The sequence below is a fragment of the Borostomias antarcticus genome, assembly GCF_949987555.1.
Source record: "Borostomias antarcticus genome assembly, chromosome: 1".
Lineage (NCBI taxonomy): Eukaryota > Metazoa > Chordata > Actinopteri > Stomiiformes > Stomiidae > Borostomias > Borostomias antarcticus.
In genome coordinates, this window is record NC_140234.1 from 37,313,765 (window position 1) to 37,330,990 (window position 17,226).

General features: G+C 46.8%; 1 protein-coding gene across 2 annotated transcripts; it reads right to left on the reverse strand.

Moving 5' to 3' along the window:
- Nucleotides 1–730: 730 nt before the first annotated feature.
- Nucleotides 731–11,203, reverse strand: LOC311317498 (transcobalamin-1-like). 2 transcript variants are annotated; one of them, XR_014630757.1, is made up of 5 exons: nt 11,084–11,203; nt 5,200–5,217; nt 3,400–3,547; nt 1,743–1,876; nt 731–893 (listed from the first exon to the last, which is right to left on the reverse strand). XR_014630757.1 is itself a non-coding variant. In XM_084448575.1 (4 exons), exons 1-4 carry the CDS (start codon nt 5,282–5,284, stop codon nt 832–834), a joined length of 429 nt encoding a protein of 142 aa, XP_084304701.1. In that variant the 5' UTR covers nt 5,285–5,491; the 3' UTR covers nt 731–831. The 2 variants fall into 2 exon arrangements, 1 of the variants encoding a protein (XP_084304701.1); XM_084448575.1 differs by lacking the exon at nt 11,084–11,203 and having other exon boundaries at nt 5,200–5,491.
- Between the last annotated feature and the right edge of the window lie 6,023 nt (nt 11,204–17,226).

The following is a 17,226-nucleotide window of genomic DNA, read 5'->3' on the forward strand; positions in this document are numbered from 1 at the left end:
TTCTGCTGAAGTAGTTAATTTTGGGTTGGTATCAGGTCATCTTCACCAGAACAATCACCACATAGTCTCGGCGCTGGAGAAGGGTCTGGTTGCACCCCCTGCTCATTCTGGAACGGGAGGGGGGGGACGCTGTATTTCTTTAAACCAATCACAATTGTCTTGGGTGGTGCCAAGCTTGTTTTTTTTGTTAACGGTGACCTTGGGGCCAGCACGTAGCTCGGGAGGGAGAGCGAGGACCTGGACTTGGACTCGGTCCCCGGGCGCCATGAACGATGGCTGCCCACTGCTCCTGACTGCCCCTGGAGGAGGATAGCGGGATGGGAGAAATGCAGGGAGCCACTTAAACCGGCAACCCCCGAAGTTGCATGTGTGTGTGCTATATTTGCATGTGTGCTATGTTTGCATGTGTGTGTGCTATGTTTGCATGTGTGTGTGCTATGTTTGCATGTGTGTGCTATGTCGCCGCTCTGGGTAATGTGTGTGTCACGGTGGACCCCCCCCCCCCCCCCCGGGTCCTGTAATCTGTTTTGCAAAATGACATCGGGGAATTGAATCTCATTGGGAATTGAGTGGCGCCAATGAAAGACTTATTCCAGAAACCTCCATCCGTTGAATCAGACTAATCATCACATGACACAAGTCTGCAAGGAGTTGGTCTGTGTATCGCTGTCCCTGCATTACCATCAAGAGCATGTTAAGAAAGAATACAATGTTGGGTTACATCTCAAGGTATTTTATTTGACTGCCAGTTGCAGTGATATGCTGTTCAGTAAGAAGGCATCAGGATGGAGCGCTGCTCTGTAGAGAAGGAGCTGGTCCCAGAGCTGTTCTTCACCATGAAGTGTATTTGAAGATGATGCGTTCATTTGCTTTGGGTATGTAGCAGCCAATACCTGCAAGGGAGGTTGAAATGGTGTTAGCAACACATGGCAGGAAATGGAGAGAGAGAGCAGGCGTGTGTTTGTGTGTGTGTGTGTGTGTGTGTGTGTGTGTGTGTGTGTGTGTGTGTGCGTGAGTGTGTGTGTGTGTGTGTGTGTGTGTGTGTGTGCGTGAGTGTGTGTGTGTGTGTGTGTGTGAGAGAGAGAGGGTGTAGGGTACCTGAGAAAGAGGTTGAAATAGAGTGTGTGTATGTGTGTGTGCACACGCGTGTGTGTGTGTGAGAGAGAGAAAGATTGTGTGTGTGTGTGTGTGTGTGTGTGTGTGAGAGAGAGAGAGAGAGAGAGAGAGAGGGTGTGTCTGCGTGTGTGTGTGTGTGTGTGTGAGAGAGAGAGAGAGAGAGAGAGAGAGAGAGGTGTGTGAGAGAGAGATAGAGAGAGTGTGTGTGTGTGAGGGAGAGAGAGAGAGAGAGAGTGTGTGTGTGTGAATGAATGAATGAATGAATGAATATTTATTTTCGTGTCATGTCCGAGGACCCATCCCTTACGGGATTATAAGACACCATAAACAGTAAACAATAATTAACTATATCACATACACTTCTCACGGTTTGTAAGCTATGCAATGTATCCAAACAATAACAGAAAATAAATAAATAAAAATAACAGTCTTTCGTCAAAATCCTAAATAAATGCATCCCATATAAGTTCTCTTTGTTCGTTTGTCCCAAGCTTTCTCTAAATATTCTGCAAGTGCAAATACCCTATGATCAAACATCCATTTTAGTCTCTGCATCGCTCATCGTGTGTGTGTGTGTGTGTGTGTGTGTGTGTGTGTGTGTGTGAGGGAGTGGGTGAGACTCTCACCAACATCAGCTGGGACTGTCTTGTCACCAGTCTGCACCAGCAGCTCCCAGTACGTGCGTTTGGCGCTGTCCCCGGCAACCCCGTTGATGCTCTCCAGGTAGGGTCCATAGTCAATGTTTTCTGTGTAGGTGAACCTGCCACAGCACACACACACACTGAGGAGCTTGCTTCAACACACCTGTCCTGAGGTATACAGTACCTTTGATGTGAGGATCTGTTCAAATACACCTGCTTGTTCAGGTACATGCTCTGACGCTCTTCAACCCCTGGTCAAACCACATTCTTCCACAGAGGGCAAGTGTAAATGTGAAGGACCCACTAACACCTAACCTATACAGATGTACTGCAGGTGCTCATGTCACAGGTGTCACTGCGTCCCTCGTCAGTATCACTTCCACCCTCGTGTGCCCAAGCAGGGTTCGACCTCTGACCTGTCAACTCACATGACCACCCGTCAAGCTAGCCATTTGATGGTACAGGTGAGCAGTATTTATACTAAGGAGTGAGTTTAACCAATTAATGTCACTAACAACTCCCAACCCAAGAAGATATAGGTGTTCATATAGTAAGCCTATGTCACTAACACCTATCCCGGTTGCCCTGAAACTGGCACGTTCTGTTTTAATATCTGTGTTGCTTTTATGGCTCTGCGTGCTACTAACCCTTTTCTGCCTCCCCTCTCCTTAGTGCCTCTCTCTCTCCCTCCTACCTTCTAACCATGTCCAGTGGATGCCCCACTGTCACCCGCAGACCACCCTGAGTCTGATAGATACCCCGTGTCTGCTGTGGATGTCCAGTACAGCCACTAACCCTGTCCTCCTCCCTAGTGTCTCTCTCTTATACTTTAAACAGGTCTTGTGGACTCCCCCTGTCTCCTGCAGGCCACCCTGTAGCAGGTCCCGGAGAACCCCCCCCGTCCCCGTCCTCGGCCAAAGTCCACCTTATGGCTCCTGGAAAGGCCCCCTGCCTCCTCGTGACAAGCTCCTTCCCGTTCTGTGTATTCAGCCCACCCATTTTTACCCTTGGCTCTCTGCTCTCTATTTCTCCACCTCTGCTTTGCGGCATTCTCCTTGAGCCTGTTCTGCTAAGTGCTTACTGTGCTTTGTTATATGATTCACTTAAATATCATATTAGAGACTACAGGGATAGCTAACACATAATGGCCTACCATGTAGGCAACTTCTCTGTAACTATTTGTGCACTCTCCTGTTAGTCATGTCTCTCTTATGAAGTATCTAGCCCATGTTTACTGCTCTGTATGTTCTCAGCCAATAGACAAACATTTTCCAGGAGCTTGCTCGATCGTCTCGTTGAGAGCGGTCAGGGAAGAATTACAGCTCACTTTTCTGGCCCCCGGGTGAAACTGTTTTTTTGCTTCCCTCTGGAATATGTTGGGGTGGGACCTATGCCCACCCCCCCATTGCTCTCTGTAAAGCGCATTGTGTTGCCTCTGTGTATGAAATGCGCTATACAAATAAAGCTTTGATTTGATTTGATCCGATCCCATACAGATATACATGTCATGTTTTCACCACAACAGAGTTGTCTGTTAACTGTTTAAATTCGACATTGGATAACCATGAAGTTAACTAATAGTATTGCTTATAGGCCTACAGTAGGAGCATGCGTGATTCTACAGTGCTATCTGTGCACTAACTTGAAGTCACTGTTGGCCTCCTGCATCAGCCTGGTCATGGCCCCCTTCAGGACGCCTCTGTACACCACGTCGGTTTTGTAGGTCTGGTTGGGGGTGTTGGACAGACTGTCATACACTGTCAGATGGATGGGGTAAGGATCATAGAGGCCTAGAGGAACACAGACAGATGGAAAGACAACCATGCAGACTGGATTAGCCATACAGTAACATAGGGTAGATTAGCCATACAGTGATTTAGGATAGATTATCTATACAGTAAAATAGTTAGCTGTACAGTAATATAGGCTAGATTGTCTGGTTAGATTTGCTGTACAGTAGGGTAGATAAACTCTACAGTTACCTAGGCTAGATTAGCCGTAGAGTAATGTACATGTAGGCTAGATAAACTGTACAGGAGTCTAGGATGGATAAACTGTACAGTAGGTAAAAATGTACATAGAGCAGATTAGCCAGACAGTAATGTAGGCTAGATTATCCATACCATGATGTAGGCTAGATTAAAGGAGTAGTAAAGGGAAAATGCATGTTTAGCCCTGTTTTAAGGTTACTTATGATCATATACAATGGTTCAGATAAAAACGTTGAGAAAGCTAGCATTTTTGAGAAAGTTGATAATTGCTCTACCACCGTTTTGGTCATACAATGGATGTGGATGGGCATCTTGAAAAATAATTGAAAAACATGTTAAACTCTCGATTTCAAAGACAAGAAACTCACCTAGGTATTAGTTGGCGTTCTGACATATAATTCGCCATAAAGTAAGATTCTAGTTAATCTGGAAAGGCTTTTTAAAATATTTAGCATAGAACTATTTAGTCGCAGCACATACGTGTGTAAACTTCCGCAAACTAGGTAGCCTAGCAACATAAACAATAACAATAGCTACCGTAAGTAGTTCCGCTTCCTGAATCCCCTCTGCGGATTGATCTACACATCTACAACGGTCGCTTCAATACAAGTCAATGGATTTCATAAAATGATCAATAAAACCCTACAGGATTTATACTTTGCAGCAAATTTGATGTCAGAACACCAACAGACACCAATTATACCCTCGGTGAGCTTCTTGTCTTTGAAATCGAGAGTTTAACATGTTTTTGAAAGATTTTTCAAGATGCCCATCCACATCCATTGTATGACCAAAACGGTGGTAGAGCAATTATCAGACTTTCTCAAAAGTGCTAGCTTTGTCAACGTTTTGATCTGAACCATTGTATATGATCATAAGTAACCTTAAAACAGGACTAAACATGCATTGTCCCTTTACTACTCCTTTAACCAGACAGTAATGTAGGATAGAATAGCCATACAGTAATGTACTATAGGCTAGATTAGCCAGACAGCAATGTAGGCTAGATTAGCTGTACAGTAATGTAGGCTAGATTAGCTGTACAGTAATGTAGGCTATATTAGCTGTACAGTAATGTAGGCTATATTAGCCATACAGTAATGTTAAATACATTAGCCATACTGTAATGTAGGCTAGATTAGCCATACCTTAATGTAGGCTATTTTAACCACACAGTAATGTATGATAGATTAGCCATACAGTGATTTGGGATAGATTAGCCATACAGTAATGCAGGCTAGACTAGCTGTACAGTAATATAGGGTAGTGCTGACAACAGCAGAAGAGCAAAAAGCTACATACTTCAGCGATATAGGGCAAACTACACGTTTAACACTCCCCGCAAGTGTGTATGTGTGTATGTGTGTGTGATAGAGAGATTATGTGTGTGTGTGTGTGTGTGAGAGAGAGAGTGTGTGTGTGTGTGTGTGTGTGTGGGGGGGGGTTCTTACCTCCCTCGACCAGGCTCCCTGGGACCAGCAGCAGAAGAGCAGCAGAGAGAAGAAGAGAAGAAGTAGGCATCATGCTAACCATCATGTCTATCTGTCTGTCTGTCTGTCTGTGTCCACCTGCTATGTCCACCTTGTAGAGTGGTTCTCTCTGGGTTATATACTGTTCCTTCAGGGTGTTCTCATACCTGAGCTCACTGTGTTATCACTGGAAACACAATGTTTGGTATAATATTCCTGAGGTTTACAGTATCTTAGCCAATCTCCATGAGTGATAATGATATACAATTGAACCCTTTCAAGTTCTGTCAAACTGAGCATTTAGTCATGTGAGTCATGTGTTTGACTATCAGTGTTATGTCTATTTATCCTCCAGAACACAGGAATATTCCGGTAAAATAGCTTGTGGCCAGGCAGGTCAATATTGACACAGCGTCAGGGAAATGCCACGAGCAATCTGTCTTTCCAACAATTTCTTTGAAAAGGATTAGCCAACAGATACAGTCACGCCAGAAAGTCTGCACACCCCTTTCACCTTCTCTATTTCTTATTACGTTACACACTTATTCTACAATAGATGTAGTTCATTTTTTGTCGCAAAATTCTACACAGAATAGCCCAGAGACAATGTGAAAATGGGTTTTTAGACATTTGTGCTAATTTATTAAAAATAAAAATTTAAAATATCATATGTACACAAGTGTGCACACCGTTTGGTATTACACCCAAAAGTGAGCTGAGGTGCATTTTGTTTTCACTGATACTGTTTGAGAGGTTTCTACAGCTTAATTGCAATCCACCTGTAGTAAATCCACTTGATTTTACATGATTGGGGTTTGCCAACACCTGCCTATATAAGGTCCCACAGTTGACAGTGCATGTCAGAGCAAACTCCAAGCCATGGGGTCAAAGGAATTATCTTCAGACCTTCGAAACAGGATTCTGTCAAGGCATAGATTTGGAGAAGGGTACGGAAAGTTTTCTGCAGCTTTATAGGTCCCAAAGAGCACAGTGGCCACCATCATTCGTAAATGGAATGGAAATCACCAAGAATCTTAGACTGAACCGCCTGAACCACCTGAACCACCTGAACCGACTGAACCACCTGAACTACCTGAACCGACTGAACCGACTGAACCACCTGAACCGCCTGAACCGCCTGAACCACCTGAACCGTCTGAACCGCCTGAACTGAGTGAACCGTCTGAACCATCTGAACTGCCAGAACCACCTGAACCGCCTGAACCGCCTGAGCCACCTGAACCGTCTGAACCGCCTGGCCAAACTGAGCAATCGGGGAAGACGGGCCTTGACCAGGGAGGTGAGCAGGAACCCGAGGGTCACTCTGACAGAGTCATGACCAGCCTTGACCAGGGAGGTGAGCAGGAACCCGAGGGTCACTCTGACAGAGTCATGACCAGCCTTGACCAGGGAGGTGAGCAGGAACCCGAGGGTCACTCTGACAGAGATCCAGCGTATCCTTGTGGAGATGGGAGAACCTTTCAGAAGATCAACCATCCAGGCAGCACTCCACCAATCAGGCCTTTATGGTAGAGTGGCCAGACAGAAGCCACTCCTTAGTAAAAGGCACATGACAGCCTGCTTGGAGTTTGCCAAAAGTTACCTAGAGGACTCTCAAACCATGAGAATCAAGATTCTCTGGTCTGGTGAAACAAAATTTGATCTTTTTGGCCTGAATACCAAGCATCCCGTCTGGAGGAAACCAGGCACCGCTCATCACCTGGCTAATACCATCCCTACAGTGAAGCATGGCGGTGGCAGCATCATGATGTGGGGATGTTTTTCAGCAGTGGGAACAGGGAGACTAGTCCTGTTAGAGGGAAAGATTAATGCAGCCAACTGAGATCCTTGAAGAAAATCTGTTCCAGACCACTCTTGACCTCAGACTGGGGTGAAGGTTTACCTTCCAACAGGACCACAACCCAAAGCACACAGCCAAGAGAACAAAGGAGTGGCTTCAGTGAAAGACTGAATGTCCTTGAGTGGTCCAGCCAGAGCCCAGACCTGAATCCAATTGAACATCTGTGGAAATAGCTGCAAATGGCTGTGTACCAATGCTCCCCATCCAACCAACTCCAGTTAAGTTGTAGAAACATCTTAAGCAGTATCAGTGGACACAAAATTCACCTCAACTCACTTTGGAGTGTCATATCAAACGGTGTGCACACTTGTGTACATATATTTTACATTTTGATTTTTAATAAATGATCACGTTTTCATTTGGTCATTATGGGCTATTTTATGTAGAATTGAGGCAAAAAATGAACTCAATCTATTGTAGAATAAGTCTGTAAAATAATAAAACATGGAGAAGGTGAAAGGGGTGTGCAGACTTTCCGGCAGATTTTTGACTGTATATTGAGTGGTGATCAGTCAGGACTGTATGCCAGTTAAGGGCCAGGCCAGGGGCCTCATTTATCAAAGAGCGTGTAAATTCAGGTGTAAAAGAGGGCGTACGACGAAAACGCGGAAAATGCGAAATGTCGCGTACGACAAGAATATTTGCACGCTTTTCGGATCTATCAAAAATGTCGTACACGCTGCTGCGCCAATTCCTCCACGAAAAATCCGACGGTGGCGTAGAAGAGAGCGGACGCGCACGCGCCCCGTGTTCCGCCCTCGCCACGCCCAAATCCAACCATATATGGTCAAAACCATGAGTGGCCAAACGTGGTTTCCCGGAAGGAACCGACATAATATAGCGTGGAGAAAAAAAGGCAAGACAATTACGTTTATGGAAAAACGCGGAAAGAAGAGAAACTTTCCGGAGACGGAGGTGCATGTGCTTGTTGGTGAGGTCCACGCGAGGAAAGAAAATCCTTTTCGGAAGGTAAGCTATTTGTACGAGCCTACATTTGTCTGATTGCTCCTACAGTTTAGGTAGCCTACTGTACGTTTCGTGCATCCTGTATTTGGCGTAGGCTACACGGACATGCTGTATTATGTGGCTGTGAGGAAAGCAAACATTCCACACATTCTGTGGTAGGCTATGATTGATTTAGGACCAAAAACAGGGAACGATAACACAGATGATCACTTCATAATGTTAGACCACATTAAACATTTTCCCTTCTGGGAAATGAAGACTCTCATCTAAATCACCCGGTAAATCACACTTAAGCATTTATTTGGCTGCCAACAGAAAAACATATCAATTGAATATGGCTACACAATGAAATGTTTAATGCATAATCAAGTTAACAGACAAACTCAAAGAAAAAGACTGAAATTGTTTCTCCAGACTCTGACGTGGGGTGGGACTCAGAGGAGGGGGAGTCTGCAGTGGTCCTTGACCTGACGGTCGTGCCCCCACCGGTTGCAGCCTCCACCTCCAGCGCCACGACCTCCAGTGCCTCCACCTCCAGCGCGCCGGCCTCCACCTCCAGTGCCATCTCCAGCGCCTCCGTCTCCACCGCCCACGCCTCCACCTCCGGCTGCCAGCGTCCCTGCCTCAAGGGTCCCTGAGGGCTGGGCTTCCTCTCAGACGCTGTGCTGGAGGCTCATGACCCTAGAGGCCCAGAGGGACATGGCAGAAGGGATTGGGGCAGTTGTGCAGCAGTTGGTGGAGGTCACCACATTACACCACCAGAGCCAACAGGACATCCTCACTGCACTTCATTCCCACACATGCTGTCACGGACCTCACAGTCACTCACTACCACACTCACGGACCTCACACATGCACTCACAAACGCCCTCACACAGTCACCCACCAACAGACAATAAAATGGTAACAATGTGAACCTTACTTTGTCTTCATAGCTGGCGCATGACCTCAGTGCGGGCCCTTTGGCCCCGCTGGTAACCCTCATGACGGGGAGGGGGCTGAGGGCTTGGGTCCTCATTTTGTGGTGGGGTCTTGACTGGTTCTCATTCTTATCAGCTTTGAATATATATCTTGGCAAACATAACACAGGATGATGTACAAGGAGGGGACAGATACCTAGTGAAAGTACTATTGGTTGCTAGTAAAAAGACAATAATGAGCGCTTGGTATAAGGTGGAACCCCCAACCATGGAGCAGTGGCTGGGTGTTGTGGAAGAGATTTATGTTAGGGAGAAGTTCACGCATGCATTGAGGATGCAGGAAGGAAAGTTTGAAGGGAGATGGGAAAAATGGATGGATTATAGAAGGAAGTGTGATGATACCACTAATATTGAAATTGTAATATTTGATTAAGAGAAAAAAGCTGCATGGATGGAAGTACCCATAAGCTGTTATTGTAAGTTTTTATGTTTTATTGTATTGTCGTTGTATGGATGGAAAATGCTAATAAAGATTAAAGTAAAGAAGAAAAAGAATATATCTTGGCTATGCACACACCAACAAGCCAGCCTTCACGCGCAGCGCCTGCCTCCAGTCTAGCCCCTACCCTGCTGTGCGCCAGGATGGATGAGTCATGCGTGGAGCCAGGCCACCGTGCCACTACACTTGTAATGAGCATGTCGGCATCACATATGATTTGGGTATTTATAGTGTGCACATTTTTGCGATTCACATAGACGTATTCATTCAATGATGGTGCCCTTATGTGGGTGCAGTCGCCATCGCCGTCACCTCTTTGGAGTTCTATCTCGGCCAGTAGGCCGAGTAGCGCCGGATTCATTTAGGCTCGCATTACGCACAGGAGGACTGTCATTTATATGCTTACCAAACAGCAAACAGGTCCACATGATCACATATTAATGACAATCTAATTGGTCAATTATTGCCGTTTGATGGAGTGCCTGCATTAGGTGTGCGCATAGGTTAAGTTTGGTGAACAAATCCATATCGGACCATTAATGAGCCGGTTAGAGGACACGTCTAATCTTGCATTGCAATATATGTTGGTGCTGAATTGGGCTATTAGCCTACATGATTGTGCGTTCATGAACTGTCGCTCTTATTCTCTCCATCAAACATTGTAATTCACCGACGCACCACCTGCGTCGCCAGTTCCCCCTGTGTTCAAAAAGGGTGTAGAAAACCGTGTAAATCGGTACGGCTACTTGAGAGGTGTCCTACAAAAGCGCGTAGAAAGGCGACTAAATTTTCGGCCTTTCGGCTTGATAGATCGCGCTGTGGGGGGGGGGGGAAATGGCGTACGCCTGAAATCGCGGAAAATACCGTGTAAAAGAAGGCGTACCTCAATGATAAATGAGGCCCCAGAGCTGTTCTCCCTATTCCACTCTGAACCTGCATAATAATAATAATAATAACAATAGTGATAATAATATTAGCAGTAATAGCCTAATAATGATAACAAACACCCAACAGTGAGTCGGTGTAAGTTAAGTCTACAGCTTCGTCTCCAGAATACCTGGAGGCACTGCAAGTGGCTATTTCAGGTCAGAGAGAAACATCAGCGCCTTGAAAAGGTTCTATACGTCTATCGGTTCCATAGGTCTCTATTAGATCGGTTCTCACTATCAGTTGTCATCACAGCTAGTGTCCACCAGGGGTCGCCATGCTCCAACATATAAAGTTTTCACCTGTGTTTATGCTGTGTTTTACAACAGCCAGTAAAATCATAATATAACTAGGTGTAGCCAGGCTCAATCTGCGTTGTGTTTACGGAGCACACTGGAGGACGACGTGCATTCAAATATCTCTTTTATTGTTGACTGTTCCTGGATGGACATCTGCATGGACATGTAGACAGGGCACGAGAACACATTAGCCTCTGGCAATAGTTCGTTGCTCGTTGGCTAACCCTTGCACCCATACTCCGCAAAAGGGCTAGTTATGCACAACACGAGGCCGCGCGAGCTACCACAGCCATACAAACATAACTATTCACATACACACACGTTTCTGCATCGCCAAAGTAAAAATACTAAAATGAAATAATACATCAGGAAGCAATCCAAAAACATGGCATACCTGCATCGACATGTAGACAGGGCACGAGAACACATTAGCCTCTGGCAATAGTTCGTTGCTCGTTGGCTAACCCTGCAGTCATGAAAACGGGGAAACATTCTTTTTATATTCTTATGTGAAATAAAAGTGACCTCAAGTCTAACATAACTCATTCAATATGAAATACTTCAAATCTCCCAGGGGGGGTTACATAGGCCTACACTATAACAGCAGACTAAGTACTGTCACAAGATTAGCTTAGACAGACCGACAGCACTGACCTTGCTGCACCCATACTCCGCAAAAGGGAAAGAAATATAGATGCGCAGACAGTTAACCCCACAAGGTCACGCCCCCAGATACCCCAAAACCAATCCCCAGCCCTGTGTATAATAAATCAACCAATTAAAATCAAAGGCGAGCAGAAACCCAAGGAAAATAATAATAATAAAAGTTATACAATAAGAAAATCTAGTGGAACAATATTAATCCCGTTACATAGGCAGTAACACACCTGGCCGGCACACCTGTCTTAAATGATCCTCAAGTGAGACACAGGGTCAGTTTGGGGCTAAGTTCCTTGCTCATGAGCACACTGGCAGGAGCTGGACGGTAGGCCTCCAGCTGCTGCTCTCGCATGGCTCCCCAGGCCAGTCAACCAGTAGTCACCGTCATGGAACGCCACCTCTCCACCTCTGCCTGCCTCCCATCCCTCTCTCTCCTACCTCCCATCCCTCTTTCCCCTCCCCTTACCTCCCATCCCTCTCTCCCCTCCCCTCCCCTCCCTCTCCTCCCTCACCTCCCCTCACCTCCCTCTCCTCTCTCGTCTCTCTTCCACTCCTCCCCCCAGTTTGACAGCAGGTGTGTCCTCAGGAGAATTTTTTTATTATTATTATTTTTTTATTCAAAGATGTGTCCTCAGGAGAATTCCTCCCCTCGGGCGGGTCTGGATGACGACAACAACAGTGTCTGTTTTGTAGCGGACATTTCTGCGTGTTCAAGCCTGAGCTTGCCAGGCTGTGTTCAGGGGTTGTGAGAGGAATGCGGTGCTCTGGGACTAGTCCTGTCACGCTGCCATGCCGGTGTCCCTCAGCTTCCTCAGGAATTCAGGAATGCAGCACCTATCTGAGGCACATCTTTTGTTCATTGTCTGAAAACATGTAACAGACATGGAAACACACACACACACACACACACACACACACACACACACACACACACACACACACACACACACACACACACACACACATAGTGAAGTTTCAACATGGGTTCTGGTAGAATAAATCTTCCCTCAGGCAGGAAAGGAGACATGTACTTTTAACAGCAGGCCTATAAAGATAATTTTCCTGCAAATGTAGACCAACTTTCAACTTTTAAATGACCACAGTAGGCTTGCCTATAGCCCACATCGCTGTGAATATTGACACGTGGGTATCCAATTATATTGCAGTTACATAGCCTAAACTGCAGAGGCATAGCCCACCCGTCACCCAGAATTAAGATGAATGGAGGAGCATTTGCATGAACGGACAGTAGGAGTTTTTCCCATGTGAAAAAAGCGACACTTGGCTCTTTACCGCATCTGAGCCCCCCTGCGCCGCTCCACCGCTGTGCGAGTCCTAGTTCCGCCCTACCGGAGCAGCCCGCTCGCGCAGCGTTATAGTGTAGCATCCAGCTGCTGAAGACGTGCCGGTAGAACCGACTGTATGCTGCGGTAGCCTGCGTGGTGGGATGACAACTGACTGAACACCGCCAGGATAACACATTTTGTTCGGAACCAATGAATGTAAGGTCAGCCATTATTATGTTATTTCCGAAGTTTTATTGTTTGGTTTTGTGAATGTTGCGACAGCCGGCCAGCGCCTCATACGTCTGTTTTTCACGAGACAAGTGATTCTCTCTGTCTGTCACAGTGGGCAACCATCGTGTCTCATGTGTAGCCTGTTTATCTGACTGCCCTCTCTGTGAAGTATTTGATAAGCAAAGCATTATAGTTGGCCCTAATTTCATAGAATTTAATTAATTTTCATAGAATGGGACATCAAGCGGGAATGAAAGTAGGCTATCTGATCTTTTGAACTGACAGGGAGAGGCTTTTATATTCTCTGAAATCATATATATGTGTTTTGGTCACACATCTGACAGAGCTGAATGAAAGTTGGGATATTAGGAGGGGCAGGGGGGGTACCATCTGTGTGTGTGTGTGTGTGTGTGTGTGTGTGTGTGTGTGTGGGTGTGTGTGTGTGTGTGTGTGTGTGTGTGCGTGCGTGCGTGCGTGTGTGCGTGCGTGTGTGTGTGTGTGAGAGAGAGAGAGAGAGAGAGAACAGGAATGCAAGCCTTTACTTTCTCGAAAGCCTCTTCTATGAATGTGCGGCCTTATTAATCCCCAGTCATAAGAGACCGGCTCTCTTATGACTTAGCTTAGTGGTTTTCTCAGGGAGAGCAGATCCTATGTTATATAACAGTCGCAACCATTTGAACAGGATGTGGGACGAAAGCCATTGCTTACTCCGTCTACTAATCTTTAAATCTGTCCGTCCTCTTGTGACTGACACAGTGATCCATAATACAGAGGCTACTGTAGGCTATATACACACTATAGTGTACGACTATAGGCTATACACTAACCCTACACGCTACTAAGTCCTACACACTACACTACTAAAGGCCTTTGTGGCACTGCAGCAGGCCTGCCTGACTGGCCTACAGTAGTAACCAAGATGATTGATCCATCCATATCCTTCAGTCCCCTGTGTGGGCCAGATGTGTGTGCTCCGGGCTTGTCGGTGTGTATGTCAGCCATGATGTACATACCACCTGAACAAAGTGTGTGTTGGTGTGAGACTAGCATACAAAATAAGCAACACACTTGTGTGGCCCCACACACAGCATATCCGGGAGAAATATGGACATGACTCCTCTGAACTGCACTCACTTATTGTGAACACAGATACAAGAGTACTAGTCATACTGAATGCCTGCCTTGCATTATTGGAACACCATCAAGCTTCTATAGACTGACTGATGTTTAGTGTGAATTGTATTTTTATGTGTATTTTAATATTTGTATTAATGGTATAGGCCTATCGTATATAAAATTGTGTTTATTGTTTGGACCCAAATGTTTTTAACATTTTTGTCAATAAAATAACTAACTAACTCAGATGGGGTATAGTGAGCGCAACCGTAGGCCTACTGGTAGTTTGTGACGCCAGCTACATCAGAGGTCAAAGGCTTGGTGAGAAATCCAGAAATCGGTGGTGGAGAGATGTGGGGTCAGGGAGTTTTCTCCTCTCTCCTCACTCCATACTCCTCACTCCTTTCTCCCTCTCTCTTTGCCTCTTGTTCCAAGAGAGGGATGGACTGCATGAGAAACAGGGAGGGGGGGGGAGGTAGATAGATTGGAGAGGGAGAGAGAGAGAGAGAGAGAGAGAGAGAGAGAGAGTGGGGAAGGGGGATTAGTCCACTATTGTCTGGTACAATATGACTCGTGACATATGGAGCACGTCTGCAGCTTTTCTCTGACTGGAGCTCCTGGAGGCTCTCCTTCCTCCTCCTCCACCTCCCCCCTCTCCTCTCCTTCCTCCACCTCTCCCCTCCCCTCCCCTCTCCTCTCCTCTCTTTCCTCCACCTCCCCCCTCTCCTCTGTCCAGACGGGGGCATGTGGAGGACCAGACCATTCCCATACATCTGTGCAGGCTTGTGCCTAGTGTCCATAGTGTCCAGTGCCTGACTGTGCACTTTTCCCAAGACCCAGGCTCCTTTGCTGTCACAGCCCCCCTACCAGACCCCCCCCCCCCATGCCTCCCAGACCCCCCTCACCGCCAGCACCCGACCCTTCCCCATGCCCCCCCCCCCCCATCTCCAGCCCTCCAAGATCAAGGGAAAACCAACCAAGGAAAAAGAAGTAGATTTTAATCAGGGATTAGGACTCCACAAGTGATTAGATGTGACTCCTGTCTCTTGTACTGTACCCCCTCAGACCTGGGAACCCAGCCCAGCGCTCCCGAGAAGTCCACGCTACAGATCTCCATTTCACTGATCGTCGTAATAAGGGATTAGTCACCTGATGATCAGAGAAAAGATCGCATACTTCAGCCGCTTAGTGTCCTGGGAGACAATGCGTCCAGCTCTGCCTGACGTGGGTCTGACCTGACCTGACCAGGAGGCATGACTACACCACCGCCATCCCCTTAGAGCTCTGGACGTCTGCTACCGGATCATCTCTGATCTCTGAATGGGATCAACGCAAGCCCATCCCCACCCAGAGTCCCAGCCCCAGCACAGCTTAGCCCCAGGGCCAGCTCTAGGCATTGCCCACCAAGGATGTTATGCTGCCCACCCATATTGCCTGTATCTGAGTCATGAATAAACACTCCAGCAGATGTACTGTAACACTGTCCCGACCTTTGGACAACTCCCAGAAGCTCCTGACCCAATCTGTCTGCCCCAGTCTGCACAGGGCAGACACAGATCAATGATGTGGTTCTGTTAGTGTGGGCTACAGCACACTCAGCAGACGTATCCATCACTGCTTCTGTAGTTTGTCAGTGCTACACTTATGGTGTTTTAGGCTAACACATTAGCCTGCTCACAGCTGAGGTAATAACACATTATCCTGGATGGCTGTACTCTTGGAGCCGGGCTAACAGTGTTTGGCCTCGTGCTCCAGGGATCTGGTGCTAGCTCTGCTGTCTGAATCAGCAGAATCTGGCTGCTCCGATGAAAATCTCTCCTCGCTACCGCTCCTACCCGTAGCCTGCGTCTCACTACTGCTACCCCTGTCTACAACAGTCCGTCCATCCGTCCGTCCGTCCGTCCGTCCGTCCGTCTGCCTGCCTGTCTGTCTGTCTGTCTGTCTGCCTGTCTGTTTCAATCAATCAATCAATCAGTCAATCAAAGCTTTATTTATATAGCGCATTTCATACCCAGAGGCAACACAATGCGCTTTACAGAGAACAAGGGAGGTGGGCATACGACCCACCCCTACATATTCCAGAGGGAAGCAAAAAAACAGTATCACCCGGGGGCCAGATAAGTGAGCTGTAAAAATTCTTCCCTGACCCCCTCACAACAAGGCGATCGAGCAAGCTCCTGGAGTATGTTTGTCTACCGGCTAAGAACATTTATAAAGCAATAAATTACATTAAATTACATTTTCAGAGTAAGAGAGGCTAAAAACATCATAGGAGAGACATGGCAAACACTGGTGTATGTCTGTGTGCATGGATGTGCCTGGGCCCAGATAGAGGCAGGGGTTGGGGTAGGGAGGGGCTAGGAATGGGAAACGGACTCGGGTTAGGGTGAGGGGAAGGGGATCTGGGCCCAGGTCCAGGCCTAAAGCCGGAAGTGGACTGGTATATGTCTGTGTGTATGTGTGTGTGTGTTAACTAAATGCTACGACATCCACAGCAGACACAGGGGTATCTATCAGACTCCGGGAGGTCTGCTGGTGACAGTGGGGCATCCACTGGACCTGGTTAGAAGATAGGAGGGAGAGAGAGAGGCACTAGGGAGAGGGGAGGCAGAACAGGGTTAGTAGCACACAGAGCCATAAAAGCAACACAGATATTAAAACAGGCAACCTGGAGCAAGCTCCTGGAATATATTTGTCTAACGGCTAAGAACATTTATAGAGCAATACATTACATTAAATTAAAATTTCAGAGCAAGAAAGGCTAAGAGCATCATGGGAGAGGTATGGCAAACACTGGTGTGTGTCTGTGTGTGCGTGAGTGTGCCTGGGCTCAGATAGAGGCAGGGGTTGGGGTAGGGTGGGGGTAGGAAAAGGATATGGACTCGGGTTAGGGTGAGGGGGCTGTCTGTCTGTCTGTCAGTCTGTCTGTCACATACTGTACATACTGTAGGAATGTGTATTATGTGTGTCACGCTGTAATGACGGGATGCCAGAGGGGCAGGTTGAGCGCAGGTTGGCTGAGTGAGGGCTGATCTGGAGCTGCTCAGCTCAGGCTTAGTCCAGGTGTAGACGACTACATCCTGGTCACAGCTGAAAGATGTGGCGAGCCATTCAGTTATGTCGATTATCTTACTGTGTCAAGGATCTTTATTTTTCATATGTACAGTACAAGATATGAGTATCATGGTGTGTGTGTGTGTGTGTGTGTGTGTGTGTGTGTGTGTGTGTGTGTGTGTGGATTTAA